The 22,864-nt window shown below is 39.8% G+C and overlaps 1 protein-coding gene across 1 annotated transcript in view; it reads right to left on the bottom strand.

Moving 5' to 3' along the window:
* The window catches only part of LOC149457556 (laminin subunit alpha-4-like), a 148,210-nt gene that overhangs the window by 11,313 nt on the left and 114,033 nt on the right, over positions 1–22,864 (bottom strand). The window contains exons 25-36 of the mRNA XM_089683540.1: positions 21,267–21,438; positions 21,018–21,149; positions 20,604–20,743; positions 17,878–18,013; positions 14,504–14,641; positions 11,847–11,980; positions 11,487–11,645; positions 10,091–10,244; positions 7,565–7,755; positions 5,063–5,252; positions 2,832–2,987; positions 600–759 (exon numbers count right to left, since the gene is read on the bottom strand). Coding sequence (XP_089539666.1) covers positions 600–759; positions 2,832–2,987; positions 5,063–5,252; positions 7,565–7,755; positions 10,091–10,244; positions 11,487–11,645; positions 11,847–11,980; positions 14,504–14,641; positions 17,878–18,013; positions 20,604–20,743; positions 21,018–21,149; positions 21,267–21,438 — 1,862 coding nt within the window. The remainder of the gene's footprint in view (positions 1–599; positions 760–2,831; positions 2,988–5,062; positions 5,253–7,564; positions 7,756–10,090; positions 10,245–11,486; positions 11,646–11,846; positions 11,981–14,503; positions 14,642–17,877; positions 18,014–20,603; positions 20,744–21,017; positions 21,150–21,266; positions 21,439–22,864) is intronic.

Raw genomic sequence — 22,864 nt, 5'->3', positions numbered from 1 at the left:
TGGAACCACTCAAATCTATTCAACTCCAACTTTTCAGTGCAGAACCGATTTTGAAAAAAGATTTCTGTACTATTTTTTGCTGATTTCATGGGTGATTTGCATAGACATCTGTTCATGAAGTCGCACAGATGTCAGGCAAGCTGCACATAAAATAGCACTGACTAGCAGCTTTGAAATTGCGCTAATTTAAGAGAAGTAACTCGATTTTAAAGCCACATTTAGTGTGAAACAGGGCTTAATGTTATATTTTCAGTGTACTTGTGACAATTTTACAGACATGGATTTGTTGTGAATTATATCTCTCCCAATTTAACTGTGTTACTCATGCATGTGCTATATTTTTCTAAAATAAATAGTTATGCAGGATAACTGCTGTCCATGCTTTTCTTCATATTTTCCATGTTAGACAGGTATCTTTATACGGAAATCTGCTATTTACTGCATTCTAGACTAATCTTCAAGCTCCACTGGCTCTGGAAGAATCACATAATTGCCATACTGTATTGACTCGTATATCTATCAAAGAAATACTTTTATGTAGGACAGCCATGACAGGGCAGTGCTAATGTGCACAAAGATTTCATTCACTAGGTCATTACCTAGAATCACATAACCTCCTTCTGATGAAATATAAGTTCCGGATTCTGTGGGGCCTTCAAAACAAGGTGTCACACTGAATGTTTGAGATGGAGAAGTTACAGAGCGTCCATTGAGCTTCAGGTCTCCAAGGCAGCCATGAAAACTGTAGACTGAGCTGATCTATGGAAAAGGAAATATGCAACATGACTTAAACTTATACATGACAAGCATCGAATGCAACCTCTGCATAGTCTTCATGGAGACAGTTATATTCTCCACAAGAGCATTCCAAGTTGCTCGACCCCAGGTGGGGTAAACCTACAGATATGAATACATGTACACAGTTTTATTTATATTGTTAAAATTCTTGCCTTTTGCTGCAAAAATACCACTACACTTTGAAGGATCTTTGTCCCAATTTTGTTCATGTTCTCTTTCTCTTATTCTCTACTTGTTTGGAGAACCTCTATATCAAGGGGATTGAATTCAAATTCAAGGAGGTCCAGTCACTAAAATATTCTTTTGGCCGAGGCCCAAAAATAAATGTCCCCATTAGTGTTTCCCCTTACATCAGGTTCCCCCTCCAGAGTAATTTATTACATTGGGTGCCCCATCAGACTTCCCCCATAAATCAGTTGCCACTGTCAGAGTACCCCCCAATATCAGGCGTTCCTATCAGAGTGCCCCCTTAAGTCATGTGTTACCATCAGAGTGTCCCCATACATCAGGCATTTCCATCAGAGTGCCCCCTTACATTGGATATTCCAATCAGAGTGCTCCCTTGCATCAGGCATTCCCATCAGAGTGCCCCCTTACATCAGGCATTCCCATTAGAGTGCCCCCTTACATCAGGTTTCTGCATCAGAAGGCCCCCTTACATTTGGTGTCTCCCATCAGTGTGCCCCCTTACATTAGAGTGCCCCATTATATAAGGTTCCCCCATCACGGTGACACCTTGCATAGGATGTTCCCATCAGCGTGCCCCCTTACATTAGGTGTCATCATCAAAGTGCAACTTTACATCATGTATCCCCATTACATCAGGTGTGCCAATCAGAGTTCCCTTTTAGATCAGGTATCCCCATCACATTGCCACCTTGCATCAGGTATTCCCGTCAGAGTGCCCCCTTACACTGAAAGTACCCCTTTCCATCATATTTCCCATCAGAGTGCCCCTTTCCCTCACATGTGCCCATCAGAGTGCCCCTTAACATAAAATGTGCCCATCTGAGTGACCCTTAACATAAAATAAGCAGCATGCTGATGGGCACATTTTATGTTAAGAGATACTCTGATGGGCACTTTTATACTAAGGGACACTCTGAGCACATTTTATGTTAAGGGGCACTCTGATGGGCACTTTTATATTAAGGGACACTCTGGGCACATTTTATGTTAAGGGGCACTCTGATGGGCACATTTTATGTTAAGAGGTACTCTGATGGGCACATTTATATTAAGGGACACTCTGGGCATATTTTATGTTAAGGGGCACTCTGATGGGCACATTTTATGTTAAGGGGCACCCTGATGGGTACATTCTATGTTGTGCTCATCATAGTGCCCCTAATATAAATGTGCCCATCAAGGTCCACCAAAAAGAACACACCCTACCTTGAGGGCAGACAGGAGCGGGAGGCAGGAGCTTGACGGGATCCTAGCTGATGGGGGCGTGGCATGCACTTGTGGACAGGTAGCTGGGAGAGACAGTGAACTGCAAGTGGCGGGACGCATGCGTGATGTCATCCGTTGCTGGGACGACCACACTGCTAAGCAGCAGATCTGTCATTCTAGTCTGGCAGGCTGATGGTCTGGGCGGGAGCGCTGCTTGGGCCGTTCTTGGACCGTGGTCTGCTATTTAGTGGCCGCTTCTCCATAAGTCTGCAGACTTATTTGGAGTTAAGATTAGGGTTAGAGCTAACATCAGGGTCAGGGTTAGCTTTGACGTTGTATGTCAACAAAGTCACTAATAACCATGTTAGCATTGACAAAACAATGCCATGTGATTTTTTTTCTTCAAGTAAATCTTGCCTTCATGTAAAGTAACCTGCATGATGTAATGTGAAGCTAATTTCAAAGTAATTTCAGAAAAAGTGAAATTGATCATTTTGCTGCAATGTAAAGTATGGTAAAAATGCCCAATCATTCCTATTGTGTGATAATTAGCTATTCATATTTTATAAATACACACAAGTAAATTGGCACAGCCACATCATGTGAAGTCATAACACTTTTTCCAAAAGGGTCATTACCTCTACATTCTTCATAGCTCTCTTTGGAACTACACCTCCTAAATAAAGTGGTGCTTCCACTCTCCATTCGCTATCAGTGGTAGGAAGACTGTCTTCATACATCCGTAAGCCATCAATAATTATTTTACCTCTGTTCGCATCACGGACACATATTACCTAGGCACAAAAAATATTCGGAAAAAAAATACTTGTGAGCAAGTTCCCTTTTTAACACAAAAGGAAGAGATGGCTAATTCTGCGTAACAATGTGGGATTTATTTACTAAAGCTGGAGAGTGCAGAATCAGGCTCACGTCTGCATAGAAACCAATCTGCTTCCAAAGCCTAAAGTGTTACTAAACCTACAACAGTAAAATCAGTCTGTATATGCAGTAAAGCATGCTTGTTATACTCACTGTGGAACCTAAGGGGTTAATCCTCTGCATTTTGTTAAAAAGCTGTTTGATCCTTTCTTCTCTGTCCCTCCTCTTGTTGAAATGACCATCTGATACAGACTAAATCCTAAGTCACATGCTCAGTTTGGTGTGTATTGCTGGAGAGGTTTTCTTCTTTCCTTGGGAGAGTTCATGTGATCAGCACAGGGCCAATCAGAACTGTCTAGACAAAGGGTCAGAGGTTTCACATCCTCCTGGAGCAGAAAGAAAACTCCTCCTACAAGCTTTAACCAGTGCTCTGCTGAAGTCACAAGACTGCTCTAACATCTAATGAGAAAAGGTATTTAGCAGTTTATATTTACTAAAATAATTGCATTTCCATTTTGTGTGTACTGTGGGAGACCAGATATAGTGAATGCAGGGTCCTGGGTTTAGTATCACTTTAATAGAATAAGATGAGGTTAGAAGCTGATTGGTTTCTATGCAGAAGTGAGCCTGACTTTTCATTCTCCAACTTTAGTAAATAAACTCCTGTGTTACAATCAAAACACAGAACTCTCTTGTATGATAAAGCAAGATCTTTTTTATACATTCAGTGAAAAATAGTGTTTATATTCTGATTTGCTAACAGAAAAAGAAACGATGCCTGCCACATATTAAAGTTATGACATTTAAACATGTATTATGTTTTATATATCGTTTCTCTTTATTATGTTCAGGATCAAAAAGTAAAGATTTTGAATTATTTTTTATTCAGGAAAATAAGAAATATGGCATATTAATATTTTATATTTACTACCAGATGCAGCTTCTGGTAGTTTTCCATATATTTAGTAGGCTAATTCCAACTTCTTTACTGAACAATTACTGTTTGCAGGGTTTAATAGCTGCTAGACTTTTCTTCCCTTCAGCTGCATACCAGTTCATATACTGTAAGGCATCTCTTCAGCTGGACCTATTGAACTAGAATGTGATAGGGTGTTGGAAAATGCTACTGCACTCCAAATTCCTTTGCCAGTTAAAAAGGTAGAGGTGTTAGCCCAATTATTCAGGTGTTTGCTTTCATTGGACAGATTAATAATGATTGACATAAAGTGAAATTAACCTAACCTGTGTTCTCTTCAAACATCCAGTTGTGTGGGGGAGAATTTCCTTTTTGTTTTAAAGACTAACTCGAGGTTAGGTCCCCAAATCACTCTTCTCCACCTTGGACCTCACACACACAGCATTTTTTGTTTTTTAATTGCATACATACGTTTTTCCTCTCCAATTTGGTCACCTGACATAAAAGGTCCTCTTCCTCCAGTTACATCTTCCTCCAAAGTAATGATGTTTCCTACATCATTCTTTTTTGAGTCCAGGGAGGCTTTATGACTTTCCCTGGGGGCAGGTCATTGACACCCTGGGCTCAAAGGAAGTGGCATAATTTAACCTGTAGCAGGACTAGTATTAAATTGCAAAAGGGGTAAGTCTGCAAGGCACAGCATGGCATTGAAAGCTGATTTGTTTATTGTAACTTTGACTTATCTATAGCCCAAAGTGGCTATGCTCACTTCTCCATTGCACCCATGGAGGGAGCCATGGTTTCCACCTAGGATGGACTTCAAACATGTGTGCCCTTGTTCATCTTTATGACATGGGGGTAGGGGGACTAGTAATTTTTGGTAGAAAGATAACATTGTTTGTACTTTCAATCCTGTTCACAACTGTTGACAATGACACAGCATTTCTGGCAAGATCAACAGGCATTATGGGTTATTTCTGAATATGTTTGTAGCCTGAAAAAAGAAACCTAATGCAGCCGCCACATCTAAGGACTGGTAAGCTTTAATATATTAGTTATTTAATAGCTACTTACAGTGTGCCACAATCCATCATTATATTTTTCCTGGCTTTTAATTGTCAGTTTTTCAGGTCCAACATTGAACATGAAGTGTAGACGTCCATCAGAAAGGAAAAGTGTTACAAAGTTATCCTCTTCCTCATCTGATATATAGAAGATCATTCCATGGGACGATTGTGTTCTTAAGCGGAAAGACAATTCAGACCTGCCAGATATAAAAAGGGGTATGGTAAGTCTGGTTCTGTAAACATAATATTGCCATAAATCATTTTTGTTACCAAATCAAATTCAGGAGGAAGCAGCTTCCACGATGATGGCACAATGGTAAATTAGCTGTCAAATTGAATTTATACCAATGTGGTAGACACTAGCTTAACAGGTGTTCTTCATTTGTATACTTTAAGCAACCAATATGTAGGCAAGTGTTAGGCTGTAGTTTTCCCACCAACATGAAGGTGGCAGGAAACTATTAGGGACTAATTTGTCTCCCTGTGCCTGTGTAGGTTTCCTCCCAAACCCCAAAGACATGCTGGTAGGTTAATTGGCTCCTGTCTAAATTGGATCGTGTATGTATGGATGTGAGTAGGGACCTTAGATTATACGCTCCTTGCGGATTAGGAACTGATGTGAATGTACAAAATATATATGTAAAGTGATGCGTAAATTGATGCCAATATGTATGTACCTATAATATCTACATAATATAAAATCTCCTATTAGATGACAAAATCCCATGAGATTTTGGTGTCCATATTGATGCAGAAGTGCTTAAATAGCATATTCCGTGTCATTTGGCACAGCTACAGTGTGGGAGAAGGTCAAGGATAGAGCCCTGCTTGACATGGACATAGTAGGAGCAGTATTACAGAGAGGTACCAGACAAGAAGGGAAAGAGTAGGTTTTTCCTTACAAGGTATCTCTTCTGCTAGCTTCTTAGTCTCTCACCTTCAGCTGAAAAAAAATGCAAGAACTTTGGAGATCTCAGTACGATCCAGTAATCTGGATACCACCTACATGGGAAGTGCTCCTCAGGCATTCTATGGTCTGTAAACTCACATTATATTGCTGTTGAAAAAGTGCCCTTGCTGAGGGACATTAGCTCCCTGCTTGAAAAAGTGTGTAACCCACCTCACAAGTGTTGCCATTTCTGTAAACAACCTTAGTTCTGTGATCATTCAATTTCTACAATATAAAATAACCTGTAAGCATCAACTTGTGTTTTGTTGTTAATTCTCAGGTACGTAGGTTGAGCCCAACCCACAAACATATAGTGTCCTAGATATTTATTTCCAAAACATGGTTCAGGAGATCAGAGAGGAGGCAGATCATTATTGTAACCTGGAAACTGGAAATAATGACAAAATTCACAATTTTTTAAAAGTAATTGTACTGTAAGATTGCAGGCAGGTTGCTTACAGGTCTGGTTTGGTTCCAGTTAGCCAGTAAATCTGCCTAGACAGGGAAGGGGTTTATCTGTTCAAGTCTTCTTTCCCAGGCTTTATAGGTCCTGCATTCCTACCTGGTGTGTTATAAATGGAGGGGGCGAGGCCCAGAGAGAGCTGCCGATTCCCGCTCAAGCTTTGGCCCATCCCCGCTGCAAAGGATTTGGAGCACTAAAGAATCCTCTACGGAATACTGGACTCCCAGAGAACTGCCAAATTGTGGAGGACACCAATCATGGACTATCACCTGTATCAAGGTATGCCTGGGCAGCAACAGTTAGACAGTTGGGGTTACAACGTTTACACTAAATGTTCGGTGGACTTTCCTAAATGACTTTCAGTAAAGTTTTTAAACGTTTTGAGCCTGATCTGAAGTTATTCAAAGGTAGAATTTGGCTTCAGAAGAACAGGGTCTGTAAAGCACTATGGGGTATGAAGAAAGGTCACTAGTAAGGGTAAGCATTTGCTAGGAGTAACCAGTAACTAGTGCAAAGTACAAAGCAGCCAGTCAGAAGAGTGGTTACTGGCGTCGGTGGAGGGTCCTTCAGGAGCGAGGGGGTCAGTAAGCTGATTTCTTCCTCTGGCTGCCGGTTCCCTCAGATTGGGACCAGACTCACATTACGGTGGCCCACAACCCAGCCGCAAGGTATGAGAGAGTGTCAAGAGCTAAATGAGAGCACGCATGAGGTCTGCAGAGGTGCTTGATGGGACCCCGTTCTGTCACTGGGAGTGAGGTGGAAGAGGTACGCTGGACTGGGGGAGAGGGCATGGGCTCCACAATGATCCTCCTAAATGCAACCACGTAAGAGCAAGGTGTGTAGTGAGATGGGACAGTATATCTACAGAGAGAGTCTGTAGGTCATACAGCTACACCACTCATCCCTTGCTGGACTGCCTCCATAATGTTGTTGCACCTAGTCCTGGGTATTGATGAGGTTGCGCACACAGGCTAAAGGTACCCCATGTGCACAGGCGAGGGTAGGACCCGCCCACAAGCCTGTTTCATTAATTATATACTCAAGTTCTGTTCATTATCAGTAGATTTTTTTTTACAAGACAAGGATACGTAGCTTACTTTTGATGAAACTGTTTAGGAATACGCTTAAACTCCTGCCGACTGTTAGCAGTTCCTCCATAGAGATAGGCATTCCTGACCGATCTCGGTCTACCGGGCAGTAGACACTGGGAGACTACTTCTATGTCTTCTATTTCTATACTTTTAGTCTCAGTTACACTGTGTGAGGATTGTGTTTTATGTTTACCAAGCTGTAAAAACATTGGAAAAAGAAGACAAAAGGCGAACAACAGAAGAATTTAGTGTTTTCATTAAACATCAATCTGCCATACTGCATGGAATACATGGCACTGGCTATAATGAACCTTCTGACTCCTCTTATCATCAAATGCTATCCCCTTCCAACTACAATTCTCTTCATGAATTTGGCCCCAAAAGTCCAGAGATGTCCAGAAGAGGGAAACCAAACAAGAATAAAGCTTCATGTACACTAGCCTACTCTGACCGCTGGCCGCTGGGAAATACAAATCGCGGCAAAAACACAGTACCGTGTTTGCCACGTTTTACCGCGTTTTATGGTTTTCCGCAGTCGGCTATCAAAACATTCCTGTCCTGAATGAGATTCTTTCGTGTTTAGGAGAGGAAGGTTTAACCTCACCTAAAGTCCTCATGCACACTGGACATTTCTACAGCTTCTGGTTTGGGCTTTTCACATTTTTTTTCTGCAGCCAGTAAACCCCCCAGCATGTTATGCACACATAGACTGTAATCAACGTTTTTTGGCAGGGGCATTTTTTGACTGGAAAAAAAAACAGAATTAGTGGGTTTCTAGAGAAGTTTTTTAGCTGTAAAAATGCTCAAACGCTGAAAAATGCAGCAAAACGTGGAAAACGCAGTAAATAGTGGCAAACTGGCGTTTTGGGACTTTTTTTCAGAAAGTTGGACTTTGGAAAGGGAGTTTTTCCCAGAGTTTATTGAATGTGGCAAAATTTAATTTTGCAAATGAAAATAAAAAGAAAAAAAAACAGTATTTTGCTTGCATGTGATTGAATGATGAAACTCAGCAAGATTAATCACATTCACTAAGCTCTGGGAAAAATTCCTATGCAAAGTGAACAATTTTTTTGCACTTAGTAAATCAGCCTCATTATTACCAACATAATCAAAATCTTTGTATACTAGAATGATGACAATCAAAGTACTCCTGGGAAGCATAACTTGTACATACAGTAATTGGGTTGTTGCCTGAAACATTTTAGAAAGCAAAAAAGAAAATATGACATACAAATTGTAATTTTACTTTTCCATTTCTGCCCTGAAAAGTGCTATATGTAAGTGTATGACTCTAGACTTACCTCATTCTGATATATTAAACGCTTAAGGACGACCCTATAGCAGATATACTGCTACAGGGTGACACCTGTGCTCAGAATCACGTATATATACATGATTTTGCATTTACGGGTAGGGGGCATACGCCATTCGCGGCTGCGGATGTCAATCACCAGGTCCTGGCAGGTAATTACCTGCTAGCGACTGGTGATTTCCAAGCATCTCCGATAGGGAGGAACATTGTTTTGTTTACAAACAATCTTCCTCCCTGTCAGCTCGAGCACACTGCTAGGGATTGCTCTGCACAGTACAGCCATGCCAATCAGTGTGCTTACAGTGAAGAACACCCCCCACCCCCTAGTAAAACACTCCCAGCACACAATTAACCCTTTGATCACCCCTCATATTAACCCCTTGCTGCCCAATACCATAAGTGCAGTGTCAGTGCTTTTTTTTAGCACTGATCACTGTATTGGGGTCACTGTGGCACCAAGTTAGTTCTCCCCCAGTGTCAGAATGTCCACTGCAGTCTCGCAGTTCTGGTAAAAGTCACTGATCGCCGCCATTACTAGTAGAAAAAAAAAATCCCATTATCTATACCTCCATTTTTAAACACTATAACTTTCACGTAAACCAATCACTTTACACGTATTGGGATTTTTTTTAGCAAAGACATGTAGCAGAATACATTTTGGCCTAAATTTATGATGAAATTTGATTTTTAAAATTTTTTTACTGGACATGTTTAATAGTAAAAAGTCCAAAATATTGTTTTTTTCTCAAAATTGTAGTTTTGTTTTGCTCATAGCGCAAAAAATAAAAACCGCACAGGGGATCAAATACCAAGGAAAGAAAGCTCAGTTCGTGGGAAAAAAAGGACATAAATTTCATTTGGGTGCAGTGTTGAATGACCGCACAATTGTCAGTTAAAATAATGCAACGCCGTAACGCAATAAAATGTCCTGGTCATGAAGGGGGATAAATCCTCAGTGGTTAACTATTGCTATAGTTATACTTATAAGTACTGAAAGATTTTTTACTGTAATAGTTTGTGACCTGTCTACATTAAAAAGTATAGGATTGTTTCTTGATAGTTGTTGGCAGTGGACAATGTGTTTTTCTAGGCTTAATCTGATAATTGTTTAGATGGTCTTATATGGCATTGGAAAAGTGAGTTTAATGTGTATAGTGACATTCCCATAAATGTAATTAACATATTTAGTAAATCTGTTTATGAGAAATATTTTTGCTTACTCTCTTTTTTTGTTTTCCTTTGGCCTTTGAAGAGTTTTTACCCCATTTATGGGTCAGAGCAATGGGTGGTGTTTCAACAGGACATCCATACAGGGAGACTTGGACCTTTTCTTGGTATTTCTGAAAGTCCTCAACTTCCACATCTCTGTCAGTTCTGCAAAATAACATCATAGTCCACACATATTACAGCCACTGCAAGGGAAAGAGCTTAGGCACCATATATACATATACTAAACTAGTCTACTATATTATGAAATTTTGTAGATGAGCAAATTTACTGTTATTCTAACTACAAAAATCAACTTTGTACATAACAACAGGGTAATGATTTCTAATGTCAGCTGAGAAAAGAACCCTGTTACCAGACAATTTAATTCAACAACAGTCTTCCCATAAGATTGTGTGTACATTTAGAGGTTGATCTACTAAAACTGGAGAGTGCAAAATGTGGTGCAGCTGTGCATGGTAGCCAATCAGCTTCTAACTTCACCTTGTTCAATTAAACTTTAAAAAGAAAAAAAGTGGAAGCTGATTGGTTTCTATGCAGAGCTGCACCAGATTTTGCACCTTTCCATGTTAGTAAATCAACCCCTAATGTATTTATTGCCTGTTATTTTCCTGTAAAAACCTTCCTTGTTCAGACATCTAAATGTCCTGAGACTGGTGCTAGTTGCCTCATCTCGGATGTGATGTCAGCAGCCCCCGCAAACTCAGAGCTTTCACTTAAGTGTATCAATAGTATTTAATTTCACTCTTCCCCTGACTGCTATATAAAAAGCTATGTAGGGAGGTGAGGAGGAGTTGGGCCAGCATAGACAGTAATTAGAAAACTTCCAAAACAGCAGAGAGCCATGACTTGCAAGATGGAGGTGACTGCGCAAGGGAATGTGACTCTTAATGAATAAGTCAAATTTTAGAGGTACTTTGCAAGACAGTAAAAAATGTTTCTGGAAAGCAAAAATTAAGTACATAATCTTTTAAAAAACTTGATTTTACTGTGCTTCTGTGCTTTTACCAGCAAAGTTTTTAACTTGGTGACAGGGTTTTTGGTTTTTTTCTTTGGCCAGGGTAGGACCTGCCTTCGAATTCGACTTCCATATGCTAAAGCCACTACTGACAATAGAAGCTTGGGCAATGGAAAAAAAAACACAATGCAATTTAGGGGTCTGTCTATAATTCTTTTTACACAAGACTCACACAATTTTCACCCGTGATTCTTCAGTGAAAACTTTATGAATCTTGTGTGAAAAGATTTACATACCGACCTCTTAGAGTAAGAAAAGAGCAGGCTTAATCTCATATGAAAAATCAAAGTGCAATTTCTTGAGTTGTTGTTTGACATGATATATCAGATTTATCTAAAGCAGAAATTAATTTGGAAAAACATGGTACATACCTGGTGAAATAAGCATTGCTGATACACCCGGTAAAGTTAGCTTGTGGAGGATCATTAGGAGAACCACCAAAGTAGAACTTTCTTGCTGTTGGAAGAGGTATGTCTTTTTCATCTCTCTGCTGGGAAGCAGTATCTGCCTCATCTACCAACAGATGACATCTACAGCAAAATACATTTTAGAAAGTTACTTAGTACATTTAATTGTATAAGTTTACTGTATATCAAAATGGATGTGCTATTGTAAAAAAAAAAAAACAAAAACAAAATTAAAAAACCCCCAAAATAACCCAAATAAATAAACATTTAAGATCTTGTTTTGTTTAGTTTTGGGAAGTAAAAATGGAAGAAAGACCATTTTACCTAGTTGGTGAAACTGATGTTACAATAAAGTGATTATGCCCATCATTGTATTGTGTGTTTTTGGACTGCACCTTCATGTCTTTTACAGTTAAGACCACAGCACCTTTATCCATAGAAACGGAAAACACATCAGCCTAAAAAAGAAAAAATACATATGCATAACTGTATTACTACTAAAATATACAGTGGCAGGATAGCTGCAGTTAACAGGATCGTTTACTGATGTTGTACATGTGTACACCCCAGGGACGGACTGACAACTCATGGGGCCCCCGGGCAATAGGGCATCATGGGGCCCCTGTGTCCTTGCCCAAACTCAGAAAAGCCTATGAAAAAGGTACCAGGGGCATCTCAAGGGGCCTCCTACTGACCCCGGGCCCTCGGGCAGTGCCTGAGTTTCCAAATGGTCAGTCTGCCCCGGTACACTCTGAACTTATTTTACATATATGGCTTGTGCAGACTCACACTAGTATTGGGGATTACAGCATCTCTTATTGTGTTTCCTTGCCAGGGGCAGACTGACAACTCATGAGGCCCCCCGGAAAATAGGGGATCATGGGGCCCTTGCGTCCTTGCCCACACTCAAACCACTCCCTAAAAAGCCTATTAAAGGTACCAGGGGCATCTCATGGGGCCCTCTACTGACCCCGGGCCCTGCATTTGGACTAAAGGCTTCTTTGCTGGAGGGGGGAGGAGTAAATACAAACTGGGCCGTGGTTAGCACTTCTGCCTAGCAGCACTATGGTCATTGGCTCAAAACCCAACCATGAGTCTTCCTGTCTGGAGTTTGCATGTTCTCCCTGTGCCTGCGTGGGTTTCCTCCCACACTCCAAAGACATGCTGTTAGGTTAGTTGGCTCCTGTCTAAATTGGCCCTAGTATGTGTATGAATGTAAGTTAGGGACCTTAGATTGTATCTCCCTTGACGGTTAGGGACTGATGTGAATGTACAATATACAGTATATGTAAAGCACTGTGTACATTGAGGGTGCTATATACAGTAAGTACCTGTAATAAATAAGCTATTTACTTGGCAAAACCTCATCTTTTATATTTCATAAAAAACATGGGTAATTTATTGAGTTTGTGTACCCTAAAATTAACTTTAGTGTATTTTTTACTGAAAGTTTGAGTGTTCTAAACTGTTGCGCTAATATTGTGTGACATAGAAAATTGGAACTGCCACTATTTTATTTTTTACCGAGAATCTCTGACGGGGAGGAAGATTGTTTTGTTTACACTGTTCGGGTTGGCTGTGCACAGTACAGCTATCCAGAGCAGTGTGCTTACAGTGAAGCACACCTCCCCGCTCCCTAGTAAAACACTCCCTACACAGAGTTAACCCTTTGATCGCCTTTCATTATAACCCCTTCCTACCCAAGGCCATTAGTACAGTGTCAGTGCTTTTTTTTAGCACTGATCACGGTATTGGTGTCACTGGGGATGTCAGTGACACCAAGTCAGTTCCCCCCAGTGTCAGAATGGCCACCGCAGCCCCGCAAAAAGTCACTGATCGCCACCATTACTAATAGAAAAAAGAAAATCCCAGTATCTATACCGCCATTTGTAAACACTCTAAAATTCATGTAAACCAATTAATTTACACATATTGGAATTTTTTTCGCAAAGACATGTCGCAGAATACATTTTGGCATAAACATTTTTATACTGAACATTTTTAATAGCAAAAAGTCCAAAATATTGGTTTTTTTTTCAAAATTGTCAGACTTTTTTTTTATAGCGCAAAAAAATTAAAAACGCACAGGCGATCAAATACCACTAAAAGAAAGCTCAATTTAAGGGAAAATAAGGATGTAAATTTCATTTGATTGCAGCGTTGTACGACCGCGCAATTGTCAGTTAAAGTAACGCAGCGCCGTAAAGCAAAAAATGGCCTGGTCAGGAAAGGGGGTAAATGCTCAGGAGCAAGTGACTAAAATGAATCTGTGATTGCAACTGTGTGCTTCAATAAATTAAAGAAAGAGCAGATTATATATAATTTTCACATGCATGTCAAAAGGAGAACCCCACATGCATTTAAGATGCTTGCCAATCATCAAATATAGTAGTTTAAAAATCTATTGAGCTAAAATAACTTCATACAAAAGGGGCAGCTAGAGAAGCATTTACTTGTTCACTAGAGCTCTGCATGCAGAGCCAAACAGGCTTTAATACTTAGGAATCCGCTCCTATCAAAGATTTCCTTGAACATTCTCTTGGCATCAGGGATACACTATAATGTCTCATTATTTAAAAATGTAATATAAGCCCCATATAGGGGACCCTATGTATGCTGAGAAGAAACTTTTTTTGTCCATAGCAACCAATTTTCTCCTTCTATTTCTGCAGTGCACAGTGACACAATGATTTATATTACTTGTTGTCAATAACAAGAAATTCCCCATTTATAACTGTATGTGGGTAATAATCAGTAATTTACAGTAAGAAATATTTAGTTTTTGTATTTCAGATTTTTTTTTTAATTGGAATCTGGAATCTAGATTTGGTCCTATTTTAAAAATGCATTAGAACCCACATGGAAATCTCCCATTCAGCGCAATTCTTGTATGTACTGCTGTACTGTATGTAAACTTATTTCATAAGTTTGATTTTTATTGAAAGGGTTAATTTGTTTGTTGCATGTGAACTAGTTCTTACCCCTTCAGAATGATAGAGCAATAATCCACTTGGCTGTAGGGTTTTGAAGCTAAAGCCTCCTTCAAAAGCATCAAAGGGAGCTAATTTTTGACTGGATGCTATAAAGCTTTGTCCATTGAAATATGCTTTGCGAGACATCTGTGTAAACAAAAAATAACAAAGATTCATTTTAAAAACGTCTGTAGCCAAACATATGGTAGATCTTTATGGTATGATAATATTTGCTAGTTCTTTGTTTAACAAACGACAAGGTAATGTGAGCCCAAGACAAAAAACAGCTTCATTTTTTTGGCTCTGTGGGAAGAATCACATTATCTTGTAATACTATAACATGTCTATCTTGTGTAAATTTATAAATTCTTTTAATACTGAATAGCACAAAATGATAATTTTCAGCTCTAACCATCCATGCTTACTCATGATATGAATACATTTGCAATGAGTAAATGGATAATGTGCTTTATAAAGGACCATTTGATATATTGACCAAGTTGGAATGAACAGTTTTATCCCAAGTTGCCTGAAGGCATTACATATGTTTTCATCATCCATTCTCAGCCAGGGTTCCAAAGAACACTAGGGTTCCTCCAGGGGTGGCTAGGTGTTCCCTGAGCTGTGGCTAACTGACCCTCCATCTGATGGTTCCTGCATAGTTCCAGATCCAGCACCACTTGGCAGAGCTAGTGGCATGACTGCAAAGGTGTTGTTCTGGCCACCCCTCTAAGGGAGGCATTCTTCCCACTTATCAGCACCAATGTAAGAGCCATTTTCCCAATGGCTCACTATAGGCTAACCTTACCAGGGATTCCATGAGACCCAAACATTATTTAAAGAGTTCCTCTGAAGTAAAGGGGTTCAGAAAGGCTCGATCACACTCTTGTTTTTAGTTTCAAGTATCGAGTGCTCCTTTTGGTCCTGTACACATACATACATGGCTCAGCTTTAACGTTCAGCTAGCATGCTAAATAAAAAAAAAATTGAGCCGATTCCCTCATCCATACATTCAAGGTGGATGGGGGAACCCTCCCCATTGTGCTATTGGTTTCAGACAGCAGGTAGACTCCCCCACTGTCAGAATACACAAATCAGTGCTGCAGCCTATTGCCTGCATTGCTGATTGAGTGGATTTTATTGGACAGGGAGGTTGAACAGAAGTCGATAAATAGATGGACGTCCATTCAACTTCAGTGGCCACAAATGAAACTAAATTTGTCTGGTTCCTGCTCAACTGTCCAACTTTTGATCCATGTACAGTGTGGCCAGCTTTATTGGTTAGGAGCATCTGCTTATGTTTGCTTCAAATAGCCAATCACTTTAGGAGAACACAAACATAAAAACCTTTCCTTAAAATGACTGGTTAATACAGGTGTGCTAGACTGTTGATTCATCAATAAAGCACTCATAGTTGTTCTACATTTTTCCAGCAATGCAAATATATCTCTTATTGTTACTTTGATTTCAGGATTTCAAAATAAAAGGTTTTCAGTATGTGCTACAGAAAATTCCAATACTTATTTTAAGCTGGTAACTGTATGTTACACGGTACAAGCCAGTGTTTCTCAACTCCAGTCCTCATGGACCCCCAACAGGTCATGTTTTCAGGATTTCCATTATTTTGCACAGGTGATTTGATCAGTTTCACTGCCTTAGTAATTACCACAGCTGTTTCATCTGAGGGAAATCCTGAAAACATGACCTGTTGGGGGTCCATGAGGACTGGAGTTGAGAAACACTGGTACAAGCATTCATTTAAAGTAAATCTCCGACATGAGGATGGTAATGTAAAGCAGACTAAGACATTGCAGAAATCAATTGTAGGCAAAGTACATAAATATGTTTTTTGATCCTCTAGTGTAAAGGGCATCAAATTCAACAAGCAGTTACAAAGAGATGAACAAATGTGTTCAAGTACTACTGTATAAGCACCCTTCTGCTCCATTCTGATATTGTCGAATACAAAGAGGTTACTAGACCAAGCTCTCGGGAAACTTACTAAATGTCAAATGAAGCTTAAATATCCCTGCTGGATATGATGCTTGTCAGACTAGCTAAGAATAAAAATACTTTTGTGTATTTGTCCTGACACTTTCAGTTTAAATCAGGCCTAGGCTCAGACAGCCTTATCCTTCAAACAGTGCAAGGCATGTCAGTTGTGAATGATTTGCAGGAATTACAGTAGGAAATTTGCAGCTGGTCTTTGCCTAGGCCACAATGCTGTGTGGCTGCTAAGCAGCCACTACAAAACACACAGACATTTCAGATGCTGCACATGCCGCATACAACCTGCCATACTAATGTATAGCTGTATGTGGTTGTGTTCTTGTAAACACCAATGCTTCTTTACATCGGTGGTTAGCAGCGTCCTGCATGAATGAGTGAGCACCAATGTGCAGAAGTAAGAGTATAGCTGCGTACATTCATTCACTTGCATGGCAGGCGTAAAGCCATTCAATTGTATGGCAAGCTGTATCCAGCACAGGTTGCTCCCCAGGCATTGAGAAGTGCTGGAAAATTATGCCAGGCATCTAAAAATACTGTGTAAGTCCAGGGTGCTTCCCATGAATTAATATCAACATTACCAGGTAGTGCTAGAATTTTCTTGCAGTTCCTGAATGACCCAATTTGAGGTTTGATCCACCAAAAAGTAATATTTCAATTTTAGGTAGACGCTGCTTGGGAGATTGCTATCTATCTGAGACACTTTTGGTAAGCAATTTGCACTTCAGTTCCTTGGTCTGCACCCCTCATGTGGCCATTACCAGAGGTCCACATTGTTCCTGTTGGATTTTTGTTTATTTTATATTACAAGAAATTAAACAAGGAGATCAAGTGCACTCAAAGCTGGATGGGAACACCCAAAACGCAGAGTTCAGCAGGAACCAGCCAACTTTTGATACATGTGTACCACTGTCTGTTCAACCAAAGTCTGGGTAACAACTGGCTTCTATCGAATGGTCTTGCTGGAAAACCAGCATTTGATTAGCGCTTGCAGTCAATGCTTGTATTCTGGTGGGGAGGGGGGGGGGGGGTGATTCCCTTGTCAGAATACAAAAAGCACATATTATCATAATAATGGAGTGATCTGTCAGTTTTTTTCATTCAACCTGTTGGCTAAAAGTTATGGTAGGTAGATATCAACATTGGCATATCCAAGACATATAAGGAACCTATTATTAAAATAATACTTTTGTGTGGATAGATCCTTTCATTTAATACTTCTTCTGAGTAACGAGAGCTTAAATTACAGTACAACAGCAGCGTGCATGAGCATATTTCCAAAAATGCATACAAATGATAGAAAACGGTTTAAAATGTATAATAAGTTTAAATAAGCCTTTCTTTACTAGTACTAATTAATAAAACAGAACAATTACAAGAGAGTCTTCAGGGCAACCATAGCTGATTCCAATGGTGTCTGGTTCTTCTAAGAGATTGAAATCTTTTTTCTGGAATTGGAAGCTCTTCATACATCCTCTGTATGAAATATCTGCAGCCACATGGGCCTTCATACTGTGGGAAATAATGAGATAAATGCCACTGGTTAAGGCTAATGGAAATTGAATAAACTAGTGATGATTGAATCAGAAAAATCTGTAGTTCACACATTTTTGTTTTGCCTGATAATTTGCTTGCAAACTTGAGTTATAATATTGCACATACTGACTCCAAAGTTATTTTTAGGTCAAATGCAAACATTTAGCATGGATTTACTTACAGGAGAAACAGCTTATAAGCTCATAGCGATTATGTGTCATTATGGCATTTCTTAACCTGTGAGTAGAGCCACTGGCAGCATTATAGCGCAGGCACCTTCCACTGTCTGCATGCAGACTTAGACCCATGTCACACTAGTGTAGCCCCCTTGCTCTAAAGAAGGGCTATTATGTCAATTTAGTTTTTGGCTGGGCTGCATTTAGCTCAGCTTAAAGAGGGGCTCTAGGCTAATTTTTAGAAATTAAAAGCCAGCAGCTACAAAAACTGTAGCTGCTGACGTGTAATAAACAATTATTTGCCTGTCTCAGGATCCAGCGCTGTGCTCACCTGAGCCCTTTCTTCCTTTGGTCTTCGGTCCCCAATGGTGGCATCTCAACTGTGGGTACCTGGCTGTGACAGCTTGTGGCTTTACAGCCAGGTGCCCACTGTATGTGCATTAGCCTCACTGCAGATTGTGAATGGTCATCTGACGTGTCTCAGAAGACTGCGGAGAGAGGGGGGAAGGAGATCTTCCTCTTGAAGCGATCTGAGCGGTAAGAAGAGTGGGTACCTGTTAAAACCAGTTACCTGCCCCCCCCCCCCAAAAAAAGTGCCATTTTTTAATGAGGAGAGGGGGAGGTGGCCTTAAAGCGGGGCTTCCCCTTTTGGGTGAGTTGGCTTGTGATTTCTCACTTGCCACTGGTATCACTGGTCATAGTATGAAATTTCACAACCAAAACTAAGTTATGAACATTTATCTTTTCTTCAGTCAATACAGTAGGAGGTTTATGCCACAGGTGCATGCTGGGGGAGGATAGAAATATTTGGGACATGTGTTTGCTCTCTTACCTCAGGCTCAGGCCTGAGGAAGTTCTGCTGGATGGAGCTCTGCTGTTAGGTCCAGTAGCCTGTTTGGGGCCTAACACGTGCTGAAATGGTCCTGGAACTGTCCTGCTTTGGGAGAAGTTGTGCCAAGGAGAAGATCCAGAGAAGTCCCCTTGCTAGAGAAAGCCAGGAAGAAGGACTTGGTGACTTACTTGGAGGACACACTCAAATTTGGGAACATGCTTACAGTGTTGTTGGATCAGCTTAAAGATTATGATACTGTGAAGCTGGACAGTGATATGGATCTGGAGACCTTGTAATTTGTCTGCTGTGGTATCTGGGACCCCTAACCCTCACCTTCTTACCCATTCTGTAATAAAACCTCAAAAAGACAAAGGTGACTGGGGCCCAATATTCCTTCTCTGCTCCCCATTTTAGCCATGGACTCGGCCCTGGGGTAAAATCTAGCCCTTCCCCTGCCTCTGGAGGTGCCATCCTGCCTTTGAGGTGTCAGTGGAGTGCTACACTAGCAATCCTTTACCATTTTACTAACACCATGATGCCTAAAAGAGCAGCTAGAATACTCACCTGCTCCTGTGATATTGTTTCCTCGCTGGCCGATCTGGTAAGTTGTCGCTCTGTTTCTGCTTCCATTCTGGTGAGCAAAATTTTACAGTATTCTTAACCAACGAGGGAATAACACCTAAGGTTAGGTGAGCAGTCTCTTTAGCAAGTTGCCACCAGCAACAGGACTGCTAGTGTTACAAGGCTTTTACGTTTCCTACAAATGCCAAATTAACCCTAAAATCCAGGGGCTGTATTACAAAAAAGATACCTGATCTCTCATGGTTGTTGTGTAGTCTAACCCTGTTGCCCTACCGGTTACAAAGTATAATGGGTGTACAGGGAGGTTTAGTGAAAAGAAAATAGGACTAAAATACATGGATCTCATGAGAGAATTGTGTTTTCTTAATTTAGCACCCTTTATTTTAAGGGTTAATATTAAGGAATGTTGCAGAAAAACTAAGTCTGTTCACTGGCAGTTATTATATTAAAGCTGAACTCAAAGCATATTTATATAAATGCCAATTAATGTAGTTATACAGTATGTCCATTAAAATCATTAAATATATTTTTAAATTAACTAGCTTTGCCTTGATATCAGTTCCTTGTAATCCCCTGTACAGGACAACTGTGCAGGTTCTCATTTATCCATGTCATAGTATAGCTACTAATAGTCACGATCAGCAGGGCTTGTTCCGTAATTAAAAAGTCCACTTGAATGTGATTAACTATCAGGAGCTTTACCCTGTACAGAGCACTTGTACTATGTAAGGGAAGACAGATGCACATATTTGCCAGGGAACATACTGAGATAAGGATATATGCCAGGAGAATGAACTTATCAGTATTCTGCTGCTCTTTAATTGTCTGAGGATGGGGGTGTTTGGATCAGTGGTCAAGACAAAGCTGTGTTACTGTCTTGTCTATCAAGGATGTATATATATCCAAATCAAGTTGTTTTCCTGACTTTAACATAGTTGCTACCATAGAAGTTGCCCGGAGTTTCCTTTTAACTCACCTCTCCAGAATGTATGAAGGCGCTCCACCAATATAAATATCAGTAAATGGAATTGAGGTTCTATCATTGTCAACACTCTTCACATGCTTTCTGTCAACCACCAAAATCATCTTCTTGGAATTGTGATAAATTACAGAGATCTGGGAAATGAAATTTGGCAGTAAAGTCTGTGATCAAGCTGTGAGCCTCATTTGTGCAAATTATCAACATATTTTTCAAATGAACATGCTTTACATGCTGTGCAATAAACAAATAAATGTTCTTTGTATTCTTGCTGGCTAAAAACATTTACACAGTGCATATTTTCTAAACTTTTATATATTTAACTAACAGATATTTAGCATTTATTGTATGTGTAAATCAGTGGCTCTTTCTGGCCACTGAATCATGAAATACTATAGAAAAAAAACATACCTCATGAAATCTTGCGTCATTAATCTGAGCTTTTTTCATTGAGTCATCAAGAAGCATGGGACCTTTACTGAAGCCAAAGTCATACAAGAGACTCAGGTAGCCATCTTGGATTTCCAAGCTAAAGAATTTTGTCTGGGAAATAGGGAGCATATAATAATTAAATGGCATGGATATGAAGCATTGTTTACAGCGTGGGATTTAACCACGTTACATTGATATTTTGGGTGTGAATACAAGAACCATACTTACGCCATTAACCATTAAGAAAACAAGAGCATTGTCCACAGGTGTTCGGACTTCAATATCAAATCGGGTAACCTGAGTAAATTTCCCCCTTCTTTCTATGTTGCGTATTACAGCATAACCAGTGCCATCAAAGAAGTAGGTTGCTGCTCGACTTTGAGTGAACGCCAACTTATTTCTAAGACAGATACAGCATATAGGGTGCATCATATTTTATTCTTAAACATAAACATGTAACTTTAGGGTTTTGGCATGTGTTAAATTGGTATTGGTGATGGACGCACAGAATTAGTACCAAATGGTTAAAGGACATATTGACCCTGCCATTGATGAGCTGTTTATGACAATGTTAGTTGATTGGCTGTATCTGGCAAGTATACAGCTCAAGAAAGTCAGAGTGAAAGTAGGCTTCCTAATCTGCACATTTTTCTAGATCTGAGATACAGTGTACTGAAGCCATTGGATCAGTATGAGTCCAGAAACTAGTATTTTCAATGTGGATCCTCATCAATGGCAGCTTCCATTTATTATCTATAGCATTAAATAAAAACATTTTAAATGGTATTTCATTAGAATTTAAAGTGACACCAAAAATACTTCATTGCTGTATGCCTCCTTCAAATATCCAGATTCCTTTTTTTTGCTGCTATGATCCAACTTCCTATTAGGTATGGACGTCCTCCATGGTCCAAATGTAATTAGCAACATAGCCACACTCTCCTGCTTGTGCCTGGGATGGACTGTGGGATTTGTATTGTGCATAGAGCAGTGCTCATGATTGCAACTAACATCTACTGTTCATTTCAAACAGATGGAAGAAAGGGAGGAAAAGGAAAGGTTCACAAGCTGATGGAGGACATTACAAGGAGGCAGAAAAAACACAGGGCCATTAATTAGTGGATGTGTATGGGTGATTTTTTTTTTTTTTAGAAAATCATCTATTGTCACTTTAAAAGGCAACAATACACTCTATTCAATCTAAGCTTGAAAAGAACTACAAGATCAGACACAAACAGTGGCAAGAAAAAGTATGTGAACCCCCTGGATTTAACTGGTTTTCTGCAGTACTTTGCCATAAAAGGGTATCTGTTCCTCATCACAATAATAGACAAACACAATGGGGGAGATTTACTAAAACTAGAACACTCATAATTTGGAGCAGCCGTGCATAGTAACCAATCAGCTTCTAACTTACCCTTGGTCCACACCTCAGCATTTTGCAGAAACACAGTACAGTCCATTTAACATGATTTCCTATGTTCACATCTCCACGTTTTCACCCGGTGCAATTTATGGAAAGGGTCAGGGACTTTTTTGAACGCAAAAAGTTGTGTTTTTGGTTCTATAGACTTCAATGGAAATGCTGCAGAAAAGCATGTAGTGCATTTTTGCTGGGTTTTTCCTGCATTTTTGTCAAGTTTTGATGCGTTTTGCATTTTAAATCTGCCCAGCAGCAAGAGAAATATAAAAAATGCAAAATGCATCAAAAACGCAAAACACAATGCAAAAATGCAGAAGTGGCTCAAACGCAACCTGCATAGGTGCGAACCTAGCCTTAAGCTTGTTCAATTAATCTTTGACAACAAAACATGGAAGCCAATTGG

This window comes from Staurois parvus, unplaced genomic scaffold (genome assembly GCF_062004578.1).
Source record: "Staurois parvus isolate SC_StPar_1 unplaced genomic scaffold, SC_StPar_1.0 ptg000314l, whole genome shotgun sequence".
NCBI lineage: Eukaryota > Metazoa > Chordata > Amphibia > Anura > Ranidae > Staurois > Staurois parvus.
The sequence above is the reverse complement of the archived record's forward strand: the minus strand, read 5'-3'. Positions and strand labels throughout refer to the sequence as shown.